The sequence below is a fragment of the Chanos chanos genome, chromosome 6, assembly GCF_902362185.1.
Source record: "Chanos chanos chromosome 6, fChaCha1.1, whole genome shotgun sequence".
NCBI classification, from domain to species: Eukaryota; Metazoa; Chordata; class Actinopteri; order Gonorynchiformes; family Chanidae; genus Chanos; species Chanos chanos.
The window spans coordinates 8735460-8757404 of NC_044500.1; the positions used below are offsets into that span (position 1 = coordinate 8735460).

At 41.2% G+C, this 21945-nt stretch overlaps 4 protein-coding genes across 9 annotated transcripts; 3 read left to right on the top strand and 1 right to left on the bottom strand.

Moving 5' to 3' along the window:
• Positions 1-421: 421 nt before the first annotated feature.
• On the top strand, positions 422-5109 carry slc37a4a (solute carrier family 37 member 4a). Of its 2 annotated transcripts, none has more exons than XM_030776105.1 (8): positions 422-711; positions 1412-1644; positions 2028-2271; positions 2907-3065; positions 3434-3519; positions 3740-3853; positions 4023-4206; positions 4488-5109. In XM_030776105.1, the coding sequence occupies exons 1-8, from the start codon at positions 564-566 to the stop codon at positions 4652-4654; spliced, it is 1335 nt and encodes a 444-aa protein (XP_030631965.1). In that variant the 5' UTR covers positions 422-563; the 3' UTR covers positions 4655-5109. The 2 variants fall into 2 exon arrangements, with proteins under 2 accessions (XP_030631965.1, XP_030631966.1); XM_030776106.1 differs by having other exon boundaries at positions 425-711; positions 4068-4206.
• A 396-nt stretch (positions 5110-5505) lies between these two features.
• On the bottom strand, positions 5506-7315 carry trappc4 (trafficking protein particle complex subunit 4). Of its 5 annotated transcripts, none has more exons than XM_030776111.1 (5): positions 7141-7315; positions 6950-6995; positions 6480-6583; positions 6243-6369; positions 5506-6121 (listed from the first exon to the last, which is right to left on the bottom strand). In XM_030776111.1, the coding sequence occupies exons 1-5, from the start codon at positions 7313-7315 to the stop codon at positions 6043-6045; spliced, it is 531 nt and encodes a 176-aa protein (XP_030631971.1). In that variant the 3' UTR covers positions 5506-6042. The 5 variants fall into 5 exon arrangements, with proteins under 5 accessions (XP_030631971.1, XP_030631972.1, XP_030631969.1 ...); XM_030776112.1 differs by having other exon boundaries at positions 6480-6541; positions 6920-6995; XM_030776109.1 differs by having other exon boundaries at positions 6821-6995.
• A 267-nt stretch (positions 7316-7582) lies between these two features.
• LOC115813605 (40S ribosomal protein S25) lies at positions 7583-9537 on the top strand. The gene is made up of 5 exons (XM_030776114.1): positions 7583-7620; positions 8186-8278; positions 8424-8607; positions 9098-9196; positions 9477-9537. The coding sequence occupies exons 1-4, from the start codon at positions 7618-7620 to the stop codon at positions 9190-9192; spliced, it is 375 nt and encodes a 124-aa protein (XP_030631974.1). The 5' UTR covers positions 7583-7617; the 3' UTR covers positions 9193-9196; positions 9477-9537.
• Positions 9538-15436: 5899 nt separating this feature from the next.
• On the top strand, positions 15437-21945 carry sgcg (sarcoglycan, gamma). The gene is made up of 7 exons (XM_030776108.1): positions 15437-15631; positions 16143-16244; positions 17411-17498; positions 18508-18627; positions 20381-20453; positions 21156-21279; positions 21775-21945. Exons 1-7 carry the CDS (start codon positions 15437-15439, stop codon positions 21943-21945), a joined length of 873 nt encoding a protein of 290 aa, XP_030631968.1.

Below are 21945 nucleotides of genomic sequence, written 5' to 3' on the forward strand. Positions count from 1 at the left end.
TGCATCCCAGTGGTAAGACACGACCAGGAGTCTGGCTGAGAGTCATCATTGTACCCCAGTGTGAATAATTAACCATTCCAAGGCTAAGGGTACTCAGAAACATCCCCAGAGCGTATGGCATGCCCGAGGACAGAACCAACACACGGCCGAGGGGGAAGGCGTATTGAGGGCTGTCAAGAAAACGAAAAAGAAGGCTGCAAAGTGACTTTTTAAAAAGAAAAGAAGCACAGTTATGACCCGTGGTCTCATCTGATGATGACAGTTTACATGCTGATATCCTATCCCACCTCATGACTCTTCCCTGCTTCCTCGTAAACAGGAGAGAAGCGGAGGACACCTAAAAGAACATTGCCAGGTTGACCATTAACCCTGCTATTGATTACAGGGTTTTTTTTCTGTTTCATCCAGCCTTTGCTGTACTCTGCAGCAGACCCTGACACAAAGTTCATATTTTAGTGCTGTGCAAGTTAGCTACACGTTCCTTTTTCCTTGTCTGGGTTTCTCTTTTTTCCTTACCAAAATTAACATTTTTCGTTTTGTAACTTGCTTTGCCTTGTAGAACTATGGCAACAACGGGATATGGCTACTACCGGACTACCATTTTCCTTGCCATGTTCGTGGGCTATACGTTATACTACTTTAACCGAAAGACTTTCTCCTTTGTTATGCCTTCACTAATGCAAGAGATCAAACTGGATAAAGATGACTTGGGTGAGTGTGTCTTCTCTCTAATTTTCTGACCCATATTGATTTTGGACATGCATTTCCTTGAAAGTAATTTACATCTCAGTAATGTTGTCTGCATTCTGCAACCAGCACACAAATCAGCAGAGCGGACATTCAATTCAATGAGGGGTTAGATCAGCAAATACTGTTGTATTGATCAGATTTCTTAGGGTGCCCTCTATCTGAGCACTCACCTAGATGATTCTAGAGCAGAAATGGCATGGTTTTTAATGGTGAAATCCGCTGTATGACATGGCGTCGGAATAACATGATTTCCACCCAGACATTAGAAGATTCAGGCATTAGATTCGGGTATTAGATTCAGGCGTTAGATTCAGGCATTAGATTTCTGTGATGCCTGAATCTGCATATTCCTACATTAATTTTAAATGGTCTAGAGTCCAGGGTGTTCATTTCTACTATGATTATTATTTTTCCACAAAAAGATTTGTAAACATGCCCTGCGATGGACTGGCGACCTGTCCAGGCTGTTTCCCAGCTTTTCGCCCTATGAGCGCTGAGATAGGCTCCAGTACTCCCCACGACTCTGATTAGGATAAGCAGCTTAGATAATGAGCGAGCGAGTGAGTGAGTGAGTGAGATTTGGAAGCAAAAAGCTTAAAGTTTTCCCCTCATAATGTCTTAAGCTCTATTTTGTTATGTAATTTTTTTTTTTTTCCTGCAGGTCTTATCACCAGCAGTCAATCGCTGGCCTACGCTATCAGTAAGTTCATAAGCGGCGTGCTCTCCGATCAGATAAGCGCTCGTTGGCTTTTCTCCGTCGGTCTCCTCTCGGTGGGGGGCGTTAACGTGGCCTTCGCCCGCTCCTCCTCCGTGAGCGTGTTCTCGGGTCTGTGGTTCTTGAACGGACTTGGCCAAGGTCTCGGGTGGCCCCCGTGTGGGAAGGTTTTGCGTAAGGTACGGTCTTCACCTCTGTGTCATGTTCAGACAAGACCTGAATCACTCTTGTTAAAACTGTGGAAACCATGTAACGTATGTGTGATGCGTGACGGCCTGTAACCGCTGTCTCGATAGTCTAGAATACTTTCCGTGCACAGATTAAATATTCCCCTCGATATTGTGACTGTTGGTGTTGCTCTACTTTAGATTTTGACCCTGTTCTTACCCTATTTTATATCCACAAATGTTTCATCAACCCATCTCCTCAGACCATAAAATATTTAGTGGCGGGTCCAGACGTTGCCCAGACTCGCGTTGGCACCTGTCTGCTTCAGTCACTTGAGATATCACTCACTCACTCACTCACTCACTCACTCACTCGCGCTTGTGTTTTTCTGCAGTGGTTTGAGCCATCTCAGTTTGGGACATGGTGGGCGATTCTCTCCTGTAGCATGAATTTGGCTGGAGGCCTGGGGCCCATCATTGCCACGCTGATGGCTCAGAGCTACAGCTGGAGGACAACGCTGTCAATCTCTGGAATGACTTGCGTTGTGATGTCTGTCTTCTGTCTGCTGGTTATCCGCAATGAACCCCGTGACGTGGGGCTGCCTAATATCGAGACTGGTGCAAAAAAAGGCAAAGGAGGTAAGTTCTGGCGAAGTTCTGGCCCTGTTACGGTCCTGCATCCTGCTCAAGAATACCGATTCTGTCATCATCTGGAGAGTAGGCCTATAAAAATGTTAAAAGTGAAAATAAAATGAACAAAAATCTGATCTGAGCATTTAAGTTTACTCATACTTAACTTGATATTCTGGAGCATTTGCGCTTGGATCTAGAGGATTTGCTCTAGATTGGATCTCACCTACCTGAGAAGAAAGTTATGCATATCTGTAAAACTTTGTATTGCTCATTTATTTCCTCCGTAACGTAGCATTGTACGAGAGGCAGTATTCAATTTGATCTTTTGTTGACCTGATTATACCTTAAGCACAGCGTATCGCTGAGAAGGGCTGTGTACTATCTGTACTGTCAGGGGTAGTGCACTATCTTTGTTTTTTGTCTCCTTTTTCAAAGACGAGGTCATCGTCTTTACCTGGAAAAATGAACTATTGTACTCGACCACAGGCTGAAGGGGTGTGTTAGTGTGCCTGCGCTCATCTCAGGCCAATCACACAGTGAGGCCAGTGGACTCTGAACCTATGTGCCCCTCACATGAATCAGGCGTGAAAGCGGTTAAAACCAAACCGTATGCCAAATGAATTTGTGTGTTTATGTTCCAGGCTCTTCTACTGATGAAAGTACGCTCAAAGAGTTCCTGCTGTCCCCGTACCTGTGGGTGCTGTCACTAGGCTACCTGGTTGTGTTTGGTGTGAAGACGGCGTGCACAGACTGGGGGCAGCTTTTCCTCATCCAGGACAAAGGGCAGTCAGCACTCATGGGTAGTGTAGTCTTTCGCACTGAAAATTGAGATATCACCAGTGCTTTCCCAGAGGCTGCCAAACGACCGATATCTAACGGTTCAGTTTGGTTTGGTCAGAATTACCCAAAGTCCAAGACTGACAATACACCCCGTTTTTTTTTTTTGTTTTTTTTTTTTCCAGCACATGGTTCGTTCTGTGTTAAAACATTTTAGGATATGTGGGATCAACAGAAGCACAAGAATCAAGAATCAGCTTTCTCTTTCTGAACCTACGTCAGGTCCAGATATTGTAACATTAACCGATAAGCCTTTGACCGTATCATTTTTGCTGTGTGTGTGATTTATAGCCGACATATCCGAATGTCTCTCTGTATGTCCATCTCGCAGGCAGCTCTTATATGAGTGCCCTGGAGATCGGTGGACTGGTGGGGAGTATAGCAGCTGGTTACCTCTCAGACAGAGCCGTTGCACGGGTATGGTTAGAGATATGACGCTGTGTTGTATGGAATATCGTTCCTTATGTACAATATTTCTGTAATATCATCCTACTCAGTGTTTTATTTTTTGGTGTATTAAAACAATTCATACTACTTTTGAAAAAAAAATTCTTTATGTTTTAATGGATAATTTGTAATGACATTAGGTGGATTTAGGTCTTTGTAAATATATATTTCACTGTTCTTGAATCTGCAGCAAGGCATGCGTATTTATGGCAACCCAAGACATGGTCTTTTGCTCTCGATGATGGCTGGGATGTTTGTCTCCATGTACCTGTTCCGGATCACTGTCACTCCAGACAGCTCAAAGGTAAGAGCACTGTAGTAACAAATTCGTAAGATCTCTTTATCCAGCCCCTGAAGTTGAATACTTAAAAGCAAATATATATACATACATATATATTTATGTATATTTGTGTGTGTGTGTGTGTGTATATATATGTATGTATGTATGTATTTTTTTTCTTTTATTATAGAAGTCAGTTACAACCTCTCTTATCAGTGTTGTTCAACCTTTCATACAGATTTGGATTCTGTCTCTGGGTGCTGCCTTCGGTTTCTCGTCGTATGGACCCATTGCCTTGTTTGGAGTTATTGCTAATGAAAGTGCCCCCTCTAACTACTGCGGGACCTCACATGCTATTGTTGCTTTGATGGCCAATGGTATGATCTCATTAAATCATTCTTTTATTTACAAAGACGCTGGTTCTTATTAATACAGTATAAATCATTTCTGTTGAAACAACGCAGGACCAGATTCAAACAAAATGATAAACAGACTTATGTCCACTGCAGGGAAAATGAGTTTGCTTATGCGAGCACATTGCTTGTAGCATTCGGGGTTTACATTTTAAGCTGCTATCTACAGGTATCCTACGCTATCGTTATTATTTAAATCGCGATTTAAGCGTAATTCAATCGTATTTCTGCTCTCGCTATTACAGTTGGTGGTTTCCTCTCCGGTTTACCGTTCAGCACCATAGCTAAACACCACGGCTGGGAGACAGCTTTCTGGGTTGCCGAGGTGACCTGTGCCGTGACGACCATTGGCTTCTTCCTGCTACGGAACATCCGCACAAAGATGGGCCGCGTTCCAAAGAAGGCCGACTAAGCGCGTTACTCGAACTTCGTCTGTACGTTATAATAACGTGTGTTGTTAAGGATGTCTTTATGATTCATCTGACATATGAAACTGCATCCGCTCCATATGCAAGGTTTTCTTTCTTTTGGATGTACAAAGAAAGTGATCGTTTTTCTTTCTTTCAGAACTATGGGGTTGTAGACCAAGTACACATTCTCATTTTAGTGGGATTGTGGGATTTTTGAGTGTTGAAGTTTTTTTTTTGTTTTTTGTTTTTTTTTTCCAATGGATGAACCATAAGCCTACATATTATTTATTAGAAAGATCTAGTCACTACATTTTATTTGGTGGTTTTGTTTGCACAGAGAGATGCCCTACTTTATTTCATCATTTAAAATGAAACATCTGGTATCTCTACACGTGGTGTATAAGGGGTTTTTAAAACAGAAATACAAGCTGTACGTGCTTTATTAAATAAGGATCCATAAATTATTATACTGTAAGGAGAAACCTTGCACTTATGAACAAAATAACACATGAGGATGATCAAATATACCTGTAATTAAGGTTTTAGTACATGGACATGTAACGAGGAGTTGAAAGTGTTTGAAACAGCACAAAACTGTCCTACCTCTTTTTTCGTCTGAGTCGTCAGATAATGTCTAGATAACTTACCAATGACCAAATATGTGTTTTGTATTAGCACAAAATAGTTTTATGAAGAGATTTTATTGCATTACAGTAGGTTGCTGCTAGTGTGTAATCATCTTGGCCTTAACTAAAGACTTTTGTAACATTACCAGTCTTCTCAAGCAGAGAGGTCATGAACAGAACAAATTCTGCCGACTAAAGAACAAAGTGATAGACAACACTAAGTTACATTTAGAAACAGCATTTACACTTTATTCTTAGTGTATAAAGCAATGTCTTACAGTTCCATTTGCAACTGTGACAGGTGTGGGATCCCACAGTAAATATAAATAAACTCCAAACATTAAAAAAAAAAAAAAGTCTTAAGTTTCCATAAAGCAATTGACAGATGTACAGGAAAGACGCAAATGTGTTATTATTTTTGTGTAATATGTACAGAAACAAATTCTCAGTGAGTTTTCATGAAAATGAGGAGTATTTACAGTGGAGTCACGAAACGACTCAATTTCTGCAATCCAGTTTTATAAATGACAACTTTTAAACAAAAAAAAAAAAGAAAAAAACAATTCATGCCAGCAACATCAGCTGACAATACCACCTGGGACATTAAGCCATCTTGTTGGGGGGGGGGTCCACGTCTTATTTTGGAAGTGTGAAAAAACAGAGGACGTTAACTGTCACTTTCACAAACACATGGCTGGTTCACAAAGCGTGCCACTGAAGGGAGATCCCGTGAGGTGGTGTGGTGTACATACAGCTGTTCATCCTCAGGATCCAGGACCAAATGTCCCAGCCTTCTCTGCTATCTCCAAAGCACTCTTCAGATTCTGGTCAAACAGTTCACACCTGAAAGAGAGCAGCAGATTCCGATTCACACTGACTGACTGACTGATTGGTGTATAGTAATATTGCGTTGGTGCAAATGTAAAATCAGTTGAGGGGAGAGAAACACAGACGAGTGCATTACCTGATTGGCATCTCCAAGGAATAGAAGGGATTTTTGAGAGCGAAGTCTGAGTAGATCTCATAAATCTTTCTTAAAAGTCCATCAACACCAGACTGACGAGGATCCGCCAATACGATAAATTTTATACCTTTCAAGATTAGGGGGAAAGTACATGATTAAATTTCAGTCTCCTGAAGATAAAATGATTTTGTTTTACAATCAAAAGGAGTAATTTTAAAGAGATTGTTGCTGCTTCACCTGTGAGTGTCTGGAAGCAATGCAGTTTGAACATATCAGTCTCCAGCATCTCAATCCCAGAACTGCCGACCTCTGGCGACAACTGGGAACCAATAGCAAATAGCCTGGGAAAGAACATTTCATTGGAACAGCTCACACACTGAGCCTAATAAAAATGATACATCGTATCAGATTCGTTTAAAATGCACATAAAGGCCTATTTGCTGACTTTACACAATCAACAAACAAGGATGGAACATGAAGAAGATCCTTTCTGTACCTAGGTGATGTGACACAACGTAAAGTGTTCCTAAAATAAACCGGCTGCAATTGTTGCATCCAACCCGTCCACCAGTACTTACGAGTGAAACATTGAAGCAAGCATCAGCTTTTCATTAGACGTTAGTCGTGCCCGACCAAACCGAATTGAAACTGGATAGTTCGATGAATCCTTCAGGTACTCCAAAATGTCCTTACCCTCCGCTGTGTACTTGCCGTTCACATCAACGCCGTTGATAGAGAGGACAGCATGACCAACTAGAAAACATAGAATAGCAAGTAATTTATCGACTATTCTTAAATACCATCAATGGCTATTAGGCACCGCAGAGGCATTTGGAGAAATGAAAATTATACTCCTTTCCAAAGCCAGTTGTTCAGCATTTCAGTTCAAACCACCCACCTCGGATGCCATCCCGTTGACCAAATGAAACGACGACCTTCTCATCGTGAATTTTCAGTACTAAATCCAAAGGAAAACTAAACGTTTTCTCCACCTCTGCTCTCGGAACATAGTTATCATACTGATAAATAAGGCCACCAGCTTTATTCACAACGTACACACTGAATATCGCCATGTTCCCTTCGCTGACAGCTGACGAGGATGATGGATCACGTGACGGGAAGATTTTTTTTTAATGGTGAAATATATGAACGAATGAATCAGGATAATTATTGTTTTACTCGTAACTCATAGTCCTGGGATGAAAACTTCTGATTTTGCTAAAAGTTTTTCAATAATCTACAAACAAGACGAAAATTACCGTGTCGTTAAAAAAAACTCTATATCCCATGAGCTCCTGAGGTGTCCTCTGATTGGCTAACAGTCCCATGCAACAACCGGATTTCCTTTTCTCTGTCGTTCTGACGGTGGAACATCATGGTTAGTTTCTCAGAAATATTTTATAGAGTAAAATGTCCCCATTGTGAACTGACTGTAATAATTGGCCATTTTCGGGAAGGCCTGGGCATTAGTAATAAGTTGTGTTGAGCAGCAGATAAATTGTTTTCTGGATCGAACAAATTACTGGCAGTGCTCAAACACGGCATGCTTGCTACCGTGCTACTGTACTATTAATTTATTGTGACCGTCTGACAACCATCAGTTTGATTAGTCGTTGTAGGGATGGATGCTGTCATTCTGTATAGATACATTTGATTTCCACAGTCAATGAGAATTGACTGACAATGTATCCGCTGTGTAAGAGAGTGGCTGCATACTAGGATGTTCGAAACCTACCGGCCAGATGCGCACATGCGTTTAAGTTACTGAAATTCCAGGCTGGCTGTTTCTGATTATTCGCCTATTGACATGATGCAGTGTTGGATATCACGAAGTATAAACATCCACGTAGCTCTGTAAACTGTAGAAAATGGAGATATCACCGTGTTTTATTGGCTAATGTTTACTCCGTCTTTTTTTTTTTTTTTTTTAACTATTTGAACAGCCTCCTAAAACAGATAAAGGAAAGAAGGACTCTGGGAAGTCCAAAAAGGACAAAGACCCAGTCAACAAATCCGGAGGCAAAGCCAAGAAGAAGGTTTGTTTTGAATATTAATAATATTAATGCCATCAGTACAAATTATCAAAGACGAACGTCACAAATCGTTGCTGTGAATTGCGTGGCCGGCCCTTTTTCGTCCCGTTAACCTGTACTGGAATTTTTTTTCTTTTCCTCTGAGCAGAAGTGGTCCAAGGGCAAAGTCAGGGACAAGCTCAACAACCTGGTTCTCTTCGACAAGGCCACCTACGACAAGCTGTACAAAGAAGTGCCTAATTACAAACTCATCACGCCCGCTGTGGTGTCTGAGAGGTTAAAGATCCGAGGGTCTCTAGCTCGGGCCGCACTTCTGGAGCTGCTTGGCAAAGGTGAGCGTTTTTATTTCCTCAGCGGTGCTTGAATATTAGACACCTGTTTTGACCGTACAGTCCTGGAGGTATGCTGTAGTTTTGTGTGACACGGAGAGAATGTGGAAGACAGTGCCCGTACTTGTACGACAGACAGTCTCAGTCAAAAACCAGAGACAATGAGGCATTTTCATGCCTGTACATATAAGTATCTCTGTGAAATGTTCTATTTGCAAACAGCTGTTCTCAAACTGTGCTTAGCTTTGATTTATGACTCATGTTTGAAAATACCAAACCTGGTGGTATTTGTTGTTGATTTTTAAGCCGTTTGTTACTTAAAATCATTTACTCATCATATTTTTGAGGGTTTTTTTTTTTTTTTTTTTAAATCCTTTCAATTTTAACCTATGTCATTTTAACTTCCTAACTGTATGTGACTCCTGATTGTTGGTAGTTTTCTGTATTGGCTGGAAGTAGATAAATAGCTAAATTAATCCTCCTCTTGTTCCAGGCATGATCAAGTTGGTGTCTAAACACCGTGCTCAGGTGATCTACACTCGCAACACCAAGGGAGGAGATGAGGCGGCCACTGAGAAGGAGGCATAAACAGGTACACTCCTTTTACAGTTTACTGCCTCAGATTTTGAACAAGAGCTTTCTAAAAGGAACCGTAACCTTGACTACGGAACCTGAAGTTCGCATGCCACTTAATTCGAGCGGCAGTATTACCTACAAATCATGGGACGGAGGCAGTAGTTAAAACTTCACAGTCGAATCTTGATTCATTGTTCATGCGCTGAATTGTCATTTGTCTTCAAGTGTCATATTTTGACATGAATTGACTTTCCTCTCCCTCTCTTTCTCTCTCTCTGTCTCTCTCTTTTTGGCAGGAAGTGCTTTTTGCATCCAGTTGTCTGTAAATGTTCAGTAAATAAAGGTCATAAAATATTACTTTTGATTTCTTTGTGCTTGATTGAACGGTCTAAGTCTAAATGAATCTAAATGAATGCTGTTTTCACATGGTGCCCATGCATTGTTTTACCTTTTCCTTTTGAATCAGTTCTCTTTAAATGGACAACACAAGGATCAGAAGTGTGCAACATGAAAATCGTCTGGGTGTTTTGTCTTTATATCAAATTAAACATAATGTTTAATCACATAGAATTAGCTCACGGACCATGTCCCAGAGAGAGAGAGAGAAAAATATTTGTGTTTTCGAAGGTGAAATGGAAAAGCAGTCTTGAGTGACTGGTTTACTGTAACCCTCCGCTGGGACTGAGGATTTCTGTTCTTTACCAGAACCGTGCTACTCCTGGGAATCACCCTGGTGAGAAGGCGCACACATCATCTGGTCTGTTATGTTCACTTAGCGTCAACGCCTTAGCATTTAATGAAGCATCTCAAATCTGTAGTTATTTTGCAGAATGTCAAGTTCGTTTAGCATCAAAATTTCTCACTCGTTAAATCGTCTGGGATGCCCTGCGTGTTGCGTAATGTTTGCATTTCATTTTGCACTGTACCTTGTTGTCTTTCTTCTTACATTCACAGAGCGTAGATTTTTCTCATAAATATTTCATCGTTAAATCCCAGAGAAGTATATCTGACCAACGGACAGTGCAAGGATCAGAACTGTTTAACTATAAATCGTCTTATTGGGTGTTGTTTTTCACAGACAACATATGGCTACAAATTCTCATCAATGCTAAATGTTAGATCCTGAAATTCCACGTTTGTGACCGTTAAAACAGGTCACCATATTGTTGGGCTGGGCTGTGATTTCATCTGTTTTACATTTCAGTCTGACTAAAACGTCATCTTAAGTTTATTTAGCAACCATTTTATATGCCTCTCCCACACCCCAAACTAAAGCACTTGAAATGTTAATTTGTCCGTGCAAACACCTGTTACATTTACTGACCTACACATCAGCAGACCTTAATGACTTCTTGAGAGAGTTTACGGGATGTCGTGTGGTAGTTTCAGGCATTGGGCAACATGGTGTTTTTAATGAGTTTTGGCCGTGTGCCGTAAGGCCCGTCTCTTTGACTTATCGACAATGAAAATAACGTTTGAACGGAAGACAGAGTTCTGTTTCTGATGCCTCAGGCAGTGGGCTCGCGGTGCCCGACGTGTTGAGGGTGGAGGGTCATCCGCTGATGGATGCCGTCAGCTGTTACTCTTGTCATTGCTCTGCACCGCCTCGTGCAGGAGACCGACAGAGAACCGCGGGACGTACAGAGAGCGAAGGCTTTTTTGCACATGTGCAAGCCGGTCTGCCGTCGACCAGTCATCAGACACTCTCTGTTTAAAATAACCTAAAACAAGGTTCTTCTCTAAGATCAGCATACAAATCTGCCTTTGCAGTTTCTTTACCATCGGTGAAGAAACTGTGAACAGTGGTACATGTACTTGAACGCACATTGTAGGTGACGAAATGTTTGTAAGTCAGTGGAAGAAAACTCTGTTCTAGGCTAGCTTTTAAATTAATGCTCACATGTCTGTTGATGTGGGTCTGGGAGCAGACATATTTCACTAAAAAAAAAAGAAAAGAAAAGAAGTATGCATTGACTATGGTCAAGGTCAAAGGCATAAAGTGCTTGAGGGGAAAAAAAGCTAAACCCTCTTAAATTTTTTTCCAAGGGAAAATTCCTACTCTGTGCTTTATTGAATAGGATTCACATGAGACGCAACGTAACAAGAAATAGTTCAAACAACTCTGAACAGCCATTAGAGTATTATGGTTTCCCTTTCTACACTGCACTTCTGCTGTGAAATGTTTATGTTTTTGTGACTTTTGATTCAATAACAAATAAGTAAATGATACAAAATAATACTTCAATACCAAAAGGAGATTTATTTACAGGATTTCAAGATCTGTCTGAATTGACAACAGATCAATATATTCAGCAAGTATTTGTTAGTTATATCCACCGTTTAATTTAATTGAAGGACTGTAGTCAAGAGCAGTTGTCACAGAAATTCTCTCACTGTATTTTGTTCATGACGTAAATGTTTAAACACTGGGGTTAAAACACTTTTAAACAATCAGTGTGAACTGGGTTAGTGAAGCAACATAAAGCCTTGAGGAAAACAGTGTGTGTGTGTGTGTGTGTGTGAGAGAGAGAGAGAGAGAGAGAGAGCGCGAGGGTGGGGGGGGGTTAACTTATCCGCTTCAACGGCTGTCACTATTCTAGACACATCTATTAATACATTTCTGGTTTTGGACTGACCCCTCTGTACACACTTGCACTCTCTCTTTCTCTGTCTCTCTCTCTCTCTCTCTCTCTCTCTCTCTCACACACACACACACACACTTACATATACACACACACTAACTTGTCACAGAGGAAAGGTTTTCTTTTGAGACATAAAACTTATCTGTAAGACCACTGTCAAACTGTTCAGAGAGAAGCCCTGACTTTGAGTTGTTCAAATAGGATTCATGCTTAGATTGTGAGTCACTGGTATGTGAGCCAGCACAGGGGCTAAAAGCTCATTCCAGCCAGAGCTGCTGTTCCAGTGTCTCTCTCTCTCTCTCTCTCTCTCTCTCTCTCTCTCTCTCTTTTTCTTTTCTCCTCAGTGGGGAACTTTTAAGCAACCAAAGACCTTTTCTTCCCTCCTTTATGTATCTGCCTCTACAGAGTACACGACCATGGAAGCAGTGGTGTAGATTGAGACCCGGGAGGAAAAGAAAGACACCGCAACCAGAGACAGGGACAGTGGATAACGGGCGGAAGTGGGGCGAACGCCTCCTCGCGGTGATTAGCCAGGGCAGATCCACACATAGATTTATGACAGGCAGCTGCTAAGCGCTTGACAGACGTCTGAGGACTCCAGTGTTGCTGCCACTGCTGCTGCTGCTGCTGCTACACAGAAGCTGTGTCGTTACTGCTGCAGACGGAGAGGGGGGGGAAAAAAAGCTGTGTTTCCAGCGCACAACCAGTTTCAAGGGTAAGAGATACTTTCCTCCCTCACTGTCTCTGTGCTCTAGCTGTCAGGACGGAGGCTTTGCCATTATTCTCTCAGCGCCGACGGTTAAAACTTTGACTCGCACGGTGAGTGTTTGTTTCCTTGCGTTTGTCAAGGCTATTAAACACATAGCCTATGTCTGTATGAAAGACTGAAATGAATTAATACTTCAACGGCGATAAGATTCTCTCCTTCAGAAATTACACTGACATTAATGGTAGGCAGTTTACAGCAAGTTAGGTGAGCAGAATGTCAGTGCATTTCTATGCATAAAGTTAAAAAATAACAAAAAACAGTATTACAGATGTTTTTCCTTTGCTAACAGATATTTCCTATTCTTATTTAACAGTGGGTTTTTTTTTTTTTAGTACATTAGCCTATTTTTATGATCAGTCTCTATATGATTTTATGCTCTGTGGTTGTCTTTAAATTGAGAGCTCAACACCAGATCCTATTTTTGGAAGCCTGAGGCATTACGGAGCAGTGGAGTTATGCAGACGGCAGATTAGACAAGTAGGAAAAGTTAAGGGAGATTGTTGTGTTTGCCTTCTGCCTCTTTCCAAAAAGCACTTACATCGGTTCCTTCGTGAAGTGTGCTCTCCCTCCCTTCCCTTCACCTCCCCACAAGAGCTCATAACAGTACATCCCACAGTGTTCCATATGGGAGCAAGGAATATCAAACCAATGAATCTCCTCCGGCTCTTGCAGTATTTGATCAGGTCGTACTTTGACGCCAAGAGGAGCCTGGAATCTCAATTAGAGTCAGACTCTGGTGGTTTGGGGAAGACAGCATGCACTGGGAGCTGCTGTAATTTCTCCTCCAGGCAACTAAGGGAGAACAGGAGAAGAGCATCAGTTGGGAAGAGTTAATGGAAGCTGGTCTTGGGAGAAAAAGGAAAAACAAAAAAAAAACAAAATAACAACTACATTGGATTAAGAAGTCGTTTCCTGTCCTCTGCATGTGAGGTCAAAGCTTCAGCATAAACTTTATGAAGGAATGTCCAAGCGATACAAGAGAATTTTCCAGAATTAGACAGTAACGAAGAATCTTCATGTGGAATTGTGGGGTGTGCTGCAGTTAGATTCAAACGAAAATAAAATTAATGACCAAAAAAAACCCCACCCAATAAGAAAACGTCAGGGCCTGAAAAAAGAAGAAAAAACAAAAAACAAAAAAAAAACCAAAACAAAGGAATGTTTGTTTGAGTTGCCATGGTCATTCCACTTTGGAGTTAAAGCCTGGCCACGTTTCAGACTCTTGCCTCAAGTTGTTTCCATTACAGTGAAACTGCGAGGATGAATACGGTGAATACTTAGATTTTCTGGTTTAGTCTGATGATCCCGAATCTCATGTTCTATTTCTATCTATTTCTCATCATCTATTTCTCACCAAACTGCCTCCACCATTAATCAGTCTCTGTCAAACCTTCACTGCTTTGCTATCAGTGCTTCCTGGGTTGTGTCTTGGTGTGACTCATATAGAAGAATATAGATTGGTACAACTCACTGCAGTACAGTCATATTTTGTTTGGGGGGGGGGCACTTTCTGAATATCAACTCACGGTCTTAATGAGTTGCTTGGTAACCCGTTAAATTAGCATTTCGCATTCGTTTTTCTGACTTATTGTGAAATGAGCGGTATTTATCATTCCTGGGCTCCTCTGTCTGTGTGGTAAACTCTGTAAAAGTGCTGCCTCCTGGTTACCAGAGATACTCCGTATCCTCCCTGTGCCAAAGTGTGTTGTTTCCTGGCAGCAAAGACAGGAAATGAGATGAATTTACCCTCAATGACTTAAGGTTTATCATCCTCGCGAAAAAAAACCCGCCCGCACCTGCCGTACGAGCGGGGAGAGAAGAGCAGCGAGGGGGAAAACGAAATTCTCCTGGAGTGAGAGCACATTTGTGCTAAATAAAAAACTGTGATAAAGCATCTGTTCATGTCATGAATGAAATATGGCCCCACACTGAAAGACTGCTCCTTTATATGCATGCTGATTTGGATGTTTGTTTGTTTCTTTCTTTCTTTTTGGGAATATCCACTTTAAAGCAAGTGAGGGTTTTTTTTCCTGCTTTATTCTGGAGCGTGTTTGTGCTGGTGTAGCAAGTACATGTACGTAAAGTTCTCGTCGTATAATTCAACTCACAGATATTTTTTCTACTTTATCAACGAACAAGTACATTGATAAATGGAGGAATAAATAAACACGTCGACAAGTTTAACGCTTTTTTTTTTTTTTTGGAACACTTGAGCTGTGTATATTTGACTTTTGCACTGAAGTTCCAGGACTTGATGTTTTAGTTTACAACTGTGGTCACGATGAAAAAGATATCTCAAAGGTTTGGCCGGGGTCTACCTCAGCGTGTTGCCTCTGGCTGCACATTTTCTATTTTCTCTGAAAGAATGACATTAGCTCTTAACATTAACACAGTGGGCAGATAAATCAATGTAATGTGAAACTGGGGCTCAGACCTCCAGGCCTGAGAAGTTATTGTGCTCTGTTCAACCCTTACTTATATTATATTTGTCCTTGCGCGGTCTCTCGTGGTCAAATTTCTCCTGCAAATCTGGGTCTTGCCTATCCTCCAGCTTTTCAGCACGGCGCTTAATCAACTGTATAGTTCTTTACGCTGCATGACGAAATGTCATCACGTGTGTAAGGACCTAAAGAAAAAGAATTAAAATTTTTTTAAAAAAAAAGCAGTATCTGCAGAGGATTTGAAACTAATTCATATGATTTCTAAATAAATGTAGAACTGAAAGCTATATGTTTTTGTTGTTGTTGTTTTTAAGCAGCATCTTTACATGAGTGAAAACTGAGCCATGTAGTCACATTCATTCTCAGCGTTCGTTGTGATGTGTTGTTGTCACGTCTCCCTGCAGATGGTGCGTGAACAGTACATTACCACGTCGGAGGACGTCGGGAACCTCAGCCCAGTGCCCGAGTATATCTACAAGATTGGCATCTACGGCTGGAGGAAACGCTGCCTCTATCTGTTTGTTTTACTGCTCATCATCATCCTGGTGGTTAACTTCGCCCTCACCATTTGGATCCTGAGAGTCATGTGGTTTAACACTGTAAGAGACATACACAGAGAGAGAGAGAGAGAGAGAGAGAGAAAATATTCTTTTATCTTTAAGTAAATGGCTGGCGTCCCTGATAAGGACTAATTCAGTTCTAATCTGAGTTTAATTTCCATTTAAAATATAATCGCAGGAAGTAGGTGCCATCGCTTTTTTTAAGGTCCTCTGACCCTTCTGCTGCCATTTAGTGGAGTTAAAAGACGAACAAAACTACTTTTACTTTTAGACAATATGCGTTGACGCTAATCCTTCAAGTTCCCACTTACATTTGAAGGGATCGGATGTCTTCACACCTAGATGAAAAGCATGAGAAATAACGCATAGAGAAATAATTGACCACAGTCTGCATTCTATGGTTTCAACGCAATGTTCGGAGCGAAACGAGAATGGAAGGATTGCTAGGAAACATCTTAAATAGATCTCTCTCTCCCTCTTTAGTCTGATTGTTTCCAGAAGCCCTGGTACAGTGAAATGTAACTGTGGTCTGTTTTTATGGTCATTGCAGGAGGGCATGGGACTCTTGCAAGTGACAGCTGATGGGGTTCGGCTAGAGGGCGAATCAGAGTTCCTCTTTCCAGTTTACGCCCAAGAGATCGACTCCAGAGACGTATGTTGAAGATAAAAAAACCGCCCTCCACACGGTATTTTTGTTCCATCCCCTGAAACAGCGGCGTCGCGATGCGCATTCCAGAAATGCGCTGCTGTTTTATGGAATGACAGTTGGTTGCACTGAGATTATGTTTGCGCTGTTAGGCAAAGAGAGAGTTTGAGTGAAAGTTTGTGTGCTCTGGTTAGGGGCGAGGTTAAAGGTGAGGATTAAGTTTTAGACTACGCTTTCTGTCAGCCTGCCCACCCCCGAAGCACCCCCAATTTTTTTTTTCTTGTTCCGTTTTGCGAGGAACGTAATTACCGATCTCACGTCTTTAGCTTAAGATATTACAAGTTTGTTTCTTACAGCTTGTTTGACAGACATACATATTATAATAACACGGCAGGGTTTAAAATAGTCATCTCAGGCCTGCGGTTTTAAATTAACATCGGGAAACAATTGAGATTAAGGTTGATGGTTTGTTGATTTAAGAAACATTTCCTGACAAGCAAGGGTGGAGTTGAGTGAGATATGTTTTTGATGTCTTACAAAGGGTATAAAAAGGATTCCTTTTGACTTTTTCAAGATATTTGCAGATTTTTTTTTTTATTTTTTTTTTTTGCAGTTTCTTGTGCTTCTCCTAAAGTATTTGTTGTGGAAAACTTCTGAGTTAAAGTTCAGCAGCAGCTGGAACCACTTTTGGCACTGTGGACTATGTGTTCTGCTTTTCTTTCCCTGCTTTCTGCTTTTCATTGCTCTTACATTAAGCGCTTTAATTCAAAGCAAAATACATTTACCCGTTACACACATTAAAAAACACACACACACACGAGTGGGGTTAAAATGCTGTAAAATGTGTGAAATTAGTTAAGGATTTCTAAGAAAAAAGAAAAAGTATCTAACAGACAAATAGCTGTGTAATATGTAGTATTGAAATAGTGATGCTGTGCAGTTACAAAATGGAATGATGAGACATTCTTAGGTTTATTTTCCTTTTTATTACTCACAGTGAATTGCTCTTTTATGGCCTTTTATTACTGCCCAATCATTCATGTTCCTCATAACGAGTCGTGTAAGCATTGAGTGACCGGTCCCAACGAGGCAGAACCTACGTCACACTGAATTATACTAAAGTATGTTAAAAACGGTTTTGTCTTACTTGTGAATGAACTTGTGTCTTGAAGGATTCGGATCTCCTCGTGCACTCCACGGAAAACGTGAGCCTCAATGCCCGGAATGAGAATGGTAATGTTACAGGAAGGTTATCTGTGGGTAAGACTAAAACACACACACACACACACACACACGCACACACACACACTCACACGGCATGGATATCAGTGGAGCATTTCTAGGTTGCAACTTTCTTTTCTACAAAGGAAAAAAAAAAATTCTAAAAACCCGAAGATCTTGGAGAACAGTTTGTACAAGTATAACCCATCCAAAGTCATGCCCAAAAGCGCCTCCGGCTAGTAGTTAATCTGGCCTGGCCGGTGATCATGACTTTATAAATGTACCCTGTTTCATATTTTGTTACAAGTTTCCATTCATTTTCATTCAAAGCACTTTAATTTGATACTCCAGTCTGTGACATTAGCCCCTGATTGGTCTGTTTATGAGAATAAAGCACCCGAAGCAATGAGAGGATGTAATGAACACACTTTTACGCGGGAACCCAAAGTTCAGGTATTAGCCGAGTCACAAATGACAAAAAATTAATTCAGCTCATTTACAACAGTGATTATTGGTCATTCAAAAGACTCAAGCCCATTTGAAGCCACAAAGAACTTTTATAGACTTTGTTGTTGACCTCCAATAACTTATTTTTGAAGTGCGTTGAGTTTAGGTTTAGAGAGTCGCGTTTCAATGTAGAGCTAATGTCGTTATAATGTCATTACAATGTCATTGATGTGTGACGTATCCAAGGCTTGACAATTATCACAACCTTAGATTTGAACGATACAGCTGTCTTTCTTAAAGTGTGTTTTTTTTTTAACATTAAAATATACGATCATTAACTACGTTTGCCTTGAGAACGGCGTGTCTTCCACTGTATTAGACTGTATTCCCGTGGGGAATAGTGCTGGCCCACTGGTAATGTCCTTATTACACAAGCGCAGTGGAGTTCTAATGCATCCATTTCGTTTCGCTCAAAAGAACGCTGCCTTTCAGAGAGCTGACATTCAAAATGACCTGGTGATGTCATTTACTTGTTCCTTTACTTCTGGTTCACTTTCTTCCCTTTCTTTATTGTGTGTGTGTGTGTGTGTGTGTTCTTCAGGTCCACAAACAGCATTGGGTTATGGGCAGCATTTCACAGTCAGCTCCAAGAATGATAAGATGCTGTTTCAGGCCGATGGGAACGAAGCAGTGGTAGGGGTTGGGAAACTGCGTGTCACAGGTAGGCCCCAATCTTTAACGACACAACATCAGGACAGACAGCAAATAATACCTCCTCACACAAAGACGAAGTTCAGTACACTTGTTTCATAAAGAATGTATCTTTGATCACAACTGCATTGCAACCTCGGATCAGAATGTGTGAAAATTTGCATTTTTAAAACTTTAAAAAAAAAAAAAAAGGGTTTTGGGCGACACAGCTGAACCACAGATCCGGTTTTTTATTATGTACACTGTCAAAACCTTGGTTAAGAAATACCGAACTGATGAGGGTCACTTTTCTGAAAACAATTACAGAGGGAATTTTTAGGGGACATTTTATGACAGGGACCACGTTAACAGTTGAACCAAAAAGATTAAAATGCATCATAAGTTAAGAGGTTTTCATTAAAAATATATAACTCAGAGACCTTCTCTTCTCCTTGAGATCTCTCCCCTCCTGCTTGGCCTGTGTGTGTGTGTGTGTGTGTGTGTGTGTCCGTGTGTGCGTGCCTGCGTGCGGGTGTGTGTGTGCGTACGTGCGAGTGCGTGCAAGCTTGTGTGTGTGTGTGTGTGTGAATGGCTTCTCTTGCTGTGAGATATAATTAGTTATGTGTGGTGTCTGCTGATAGCTTTATTAGGGTTATGTCATCTCCCATGCTTCCAAACCAGGAAGAATAATTATGGAGTAAATAACACACTGACTTAATCATCGAAAGACTCTGGCTGAGAACACTCTTTTTTTTTTGTTTTTTTTGTTTTTAGAGGGGTTAGAAAAATAACAAGGACCATACCTTCAGAGAGCAGTACACAACACTGTTACAGAGAATAGTTCAAGGAGAGAAATAAGAGTCGAAATACATTTTAGGATTTATTTTGGATTAAGAAGAAGAAGTACTTTACTGGTCACACACACTAGGGCAGTGAAATGCAACCTCTGCATTTAACCCATCCTAAACACTAATGAGCACACACACACTCGAGCAGTGAGCGCGCACACACACACACACACACACACACACACTAGGAGCCATGAGCAGTGGGCAGGCGCCTGGGGACCAGCTCCAGGTCTTTTGCCAGTGTTTCGGTCAAGGTCACTGACAGGAGCATTAATCCTAACATACATGTCTTTGATGGTGGGAGGAAACCGGAGCACCCGGAGGAAACCCACGCAAACAAGGGGAGAATATGCGAACTCCACACAGAAGTGGAGTTAACGAAGCAATATAATTCTAACAGTATAATTCTAACATGATCTAATCCGTGGACGGAATCTCATACCTAAACCTTATGTATGCTGGACCAATAACAGTGGCACAGTCAATTGGACTAGCTATGATGCTGCAGGCTACAGCCTTCCTTGGCTCAAAGATAACAGCCCAAAGACAGCAAACTATGCATGACATACTGTTCCTCTCAGAAAAGGCCAAAGCAATTACTTCATATTGTGCACCCCAAAGCCAAGAGGAGGCACTTTCCTCCAACAATTTACCATCGCTGGACCTTGAAATGCCTCAAGCATCCAGCCCTTTAGGACTTGCAGTAGGAGTTAATCTTTGACGGGGAACTTATGACTTCATCTCAAACACCAGTTGCCGTTGCCATGGAGACAGATGTTTTCCTGGGGCAGAGCCATCTGTAAATCTTAACACTGGGATGCAGAACACTCCCCCCCCACCCCCCCCCACCCCCCACTAACTAAAGCCAAGCCACCCCCCCCCCCCCCCCCCCCATGACTAAAACGCCGTAAACATTTCTCTGTTTCTTTGGTTCAGGACCAGAAGGTGGTCTGTTTGAGCACTCTGTGGAGACGCCTTTGGTCAAGGGAGACGCACAAGAGGACTTAAGGTACTGAAAGTTATCAGACAAAATGAATTTGCTATTCTTGCATGTCCTGTTCTCCTGCAAAACTTTTATTGCTTGGAAAAGTCTCTTGGAAATGTATATCTCTCTTGAGATTTTTATTTATATATATATATATATACACACACACACACACACACACACACACACACACACACACACACACACACACACACACATATATATATATATATAAATATATAAACTTGCAGAAGTGCAGTCTATGTATAAAAGTAATGGAGGTACTGAGTATTTCCATATAATAACTTTATTGCTTCTTTCCAATGTTAGGCTGTAATCCGTTTTGGGTTTGTTTGATGACTCAACTCTTTCTTATTTGTCCAAACCACAGTTGAGCCTGTTCCATACTTCTGGTGGTAGCAAAGAGAAAGTTCCTGTGTTAAGAATTTGCATTCACCACGTATCACACCCCTTCTCAAATGCATTGTCATATTCATCTCCATGAATTTTCCCAAACAGATCGATCATCAGCAACTTTTTTTCTTTTTGAAACGCACATTGATCTTTACAATGACTTGTTTATGTCTTTTTTTTTTCCTTTTTTTTTTTTTTTTTTGGTACGTCCTCAGAAATGTACTGCCACCTTGTGTCTAAGCTATGCAATGACATGCACTGAAAACAAGATTAACTTTCCTAATGTGCTGCGTGTTCCCTTTTCGCTGATAGGTTAGATTCGCCCACTCGGTTTGTGACCATGGACGCTCCAAAAGGAGTTCATCTAAAAGCGCATTCAGGAAACGCTGAAGTCATGTCAAATATGGATATTTTACTGCATTCATCCGAGGGACTGGTAAGAAGAAAATGTCATAACAGTTATCTTTAATTAAGTCAGTGTATTGAGTTCAGGGTTTACTAGACTGCCCTCCAAGAGGTCCAATAATCATTCCAGTACAGGCCCTCCAAGAGGTCCAATAATCATTCCAGTACAGGCCCTCTCAGAGGTCCAATGATCATTCCAGTACAGGCCCTCTCAGAGGTCCAATACTCATTCCAGTACAGGCCCTCTCAGAGGTCCAATAATCATTCCTGTAAACTAAAGACAGTACGTCAGTCTGATGAGCAATAACACAATTCACGTTCAACAGGATTCAAATCTTTAGAACCTGGTGAACCTATAGACACACCCATTTGAAATGTGAACTTTCAATGATATTATCCAAAAAAAAAAAAAGCAGACGTATTTTGGTTGATGTAGTAAACATAGCCTTTCTTTTTTTTTCTTTTTTCTTTTTAAGTTTTACATTCCACCGTCACCATCTTACTACTTGTTTGTGTTGCTGTGCAGTTGATTCTGGATTCAGGAGCGCTGCGACTACTCAATTTGCCAGAGGGCGAAGCTGGAGCATCATCAGGCAACACACAGGGGTTTTATGAAGTGTGTGTTTGCCCCAGCGGAAAGCTGTTCCTCTCCAAAGCTGGAGTCACCTCCACATGTAGCGAGAGACAAGAGTGCTGA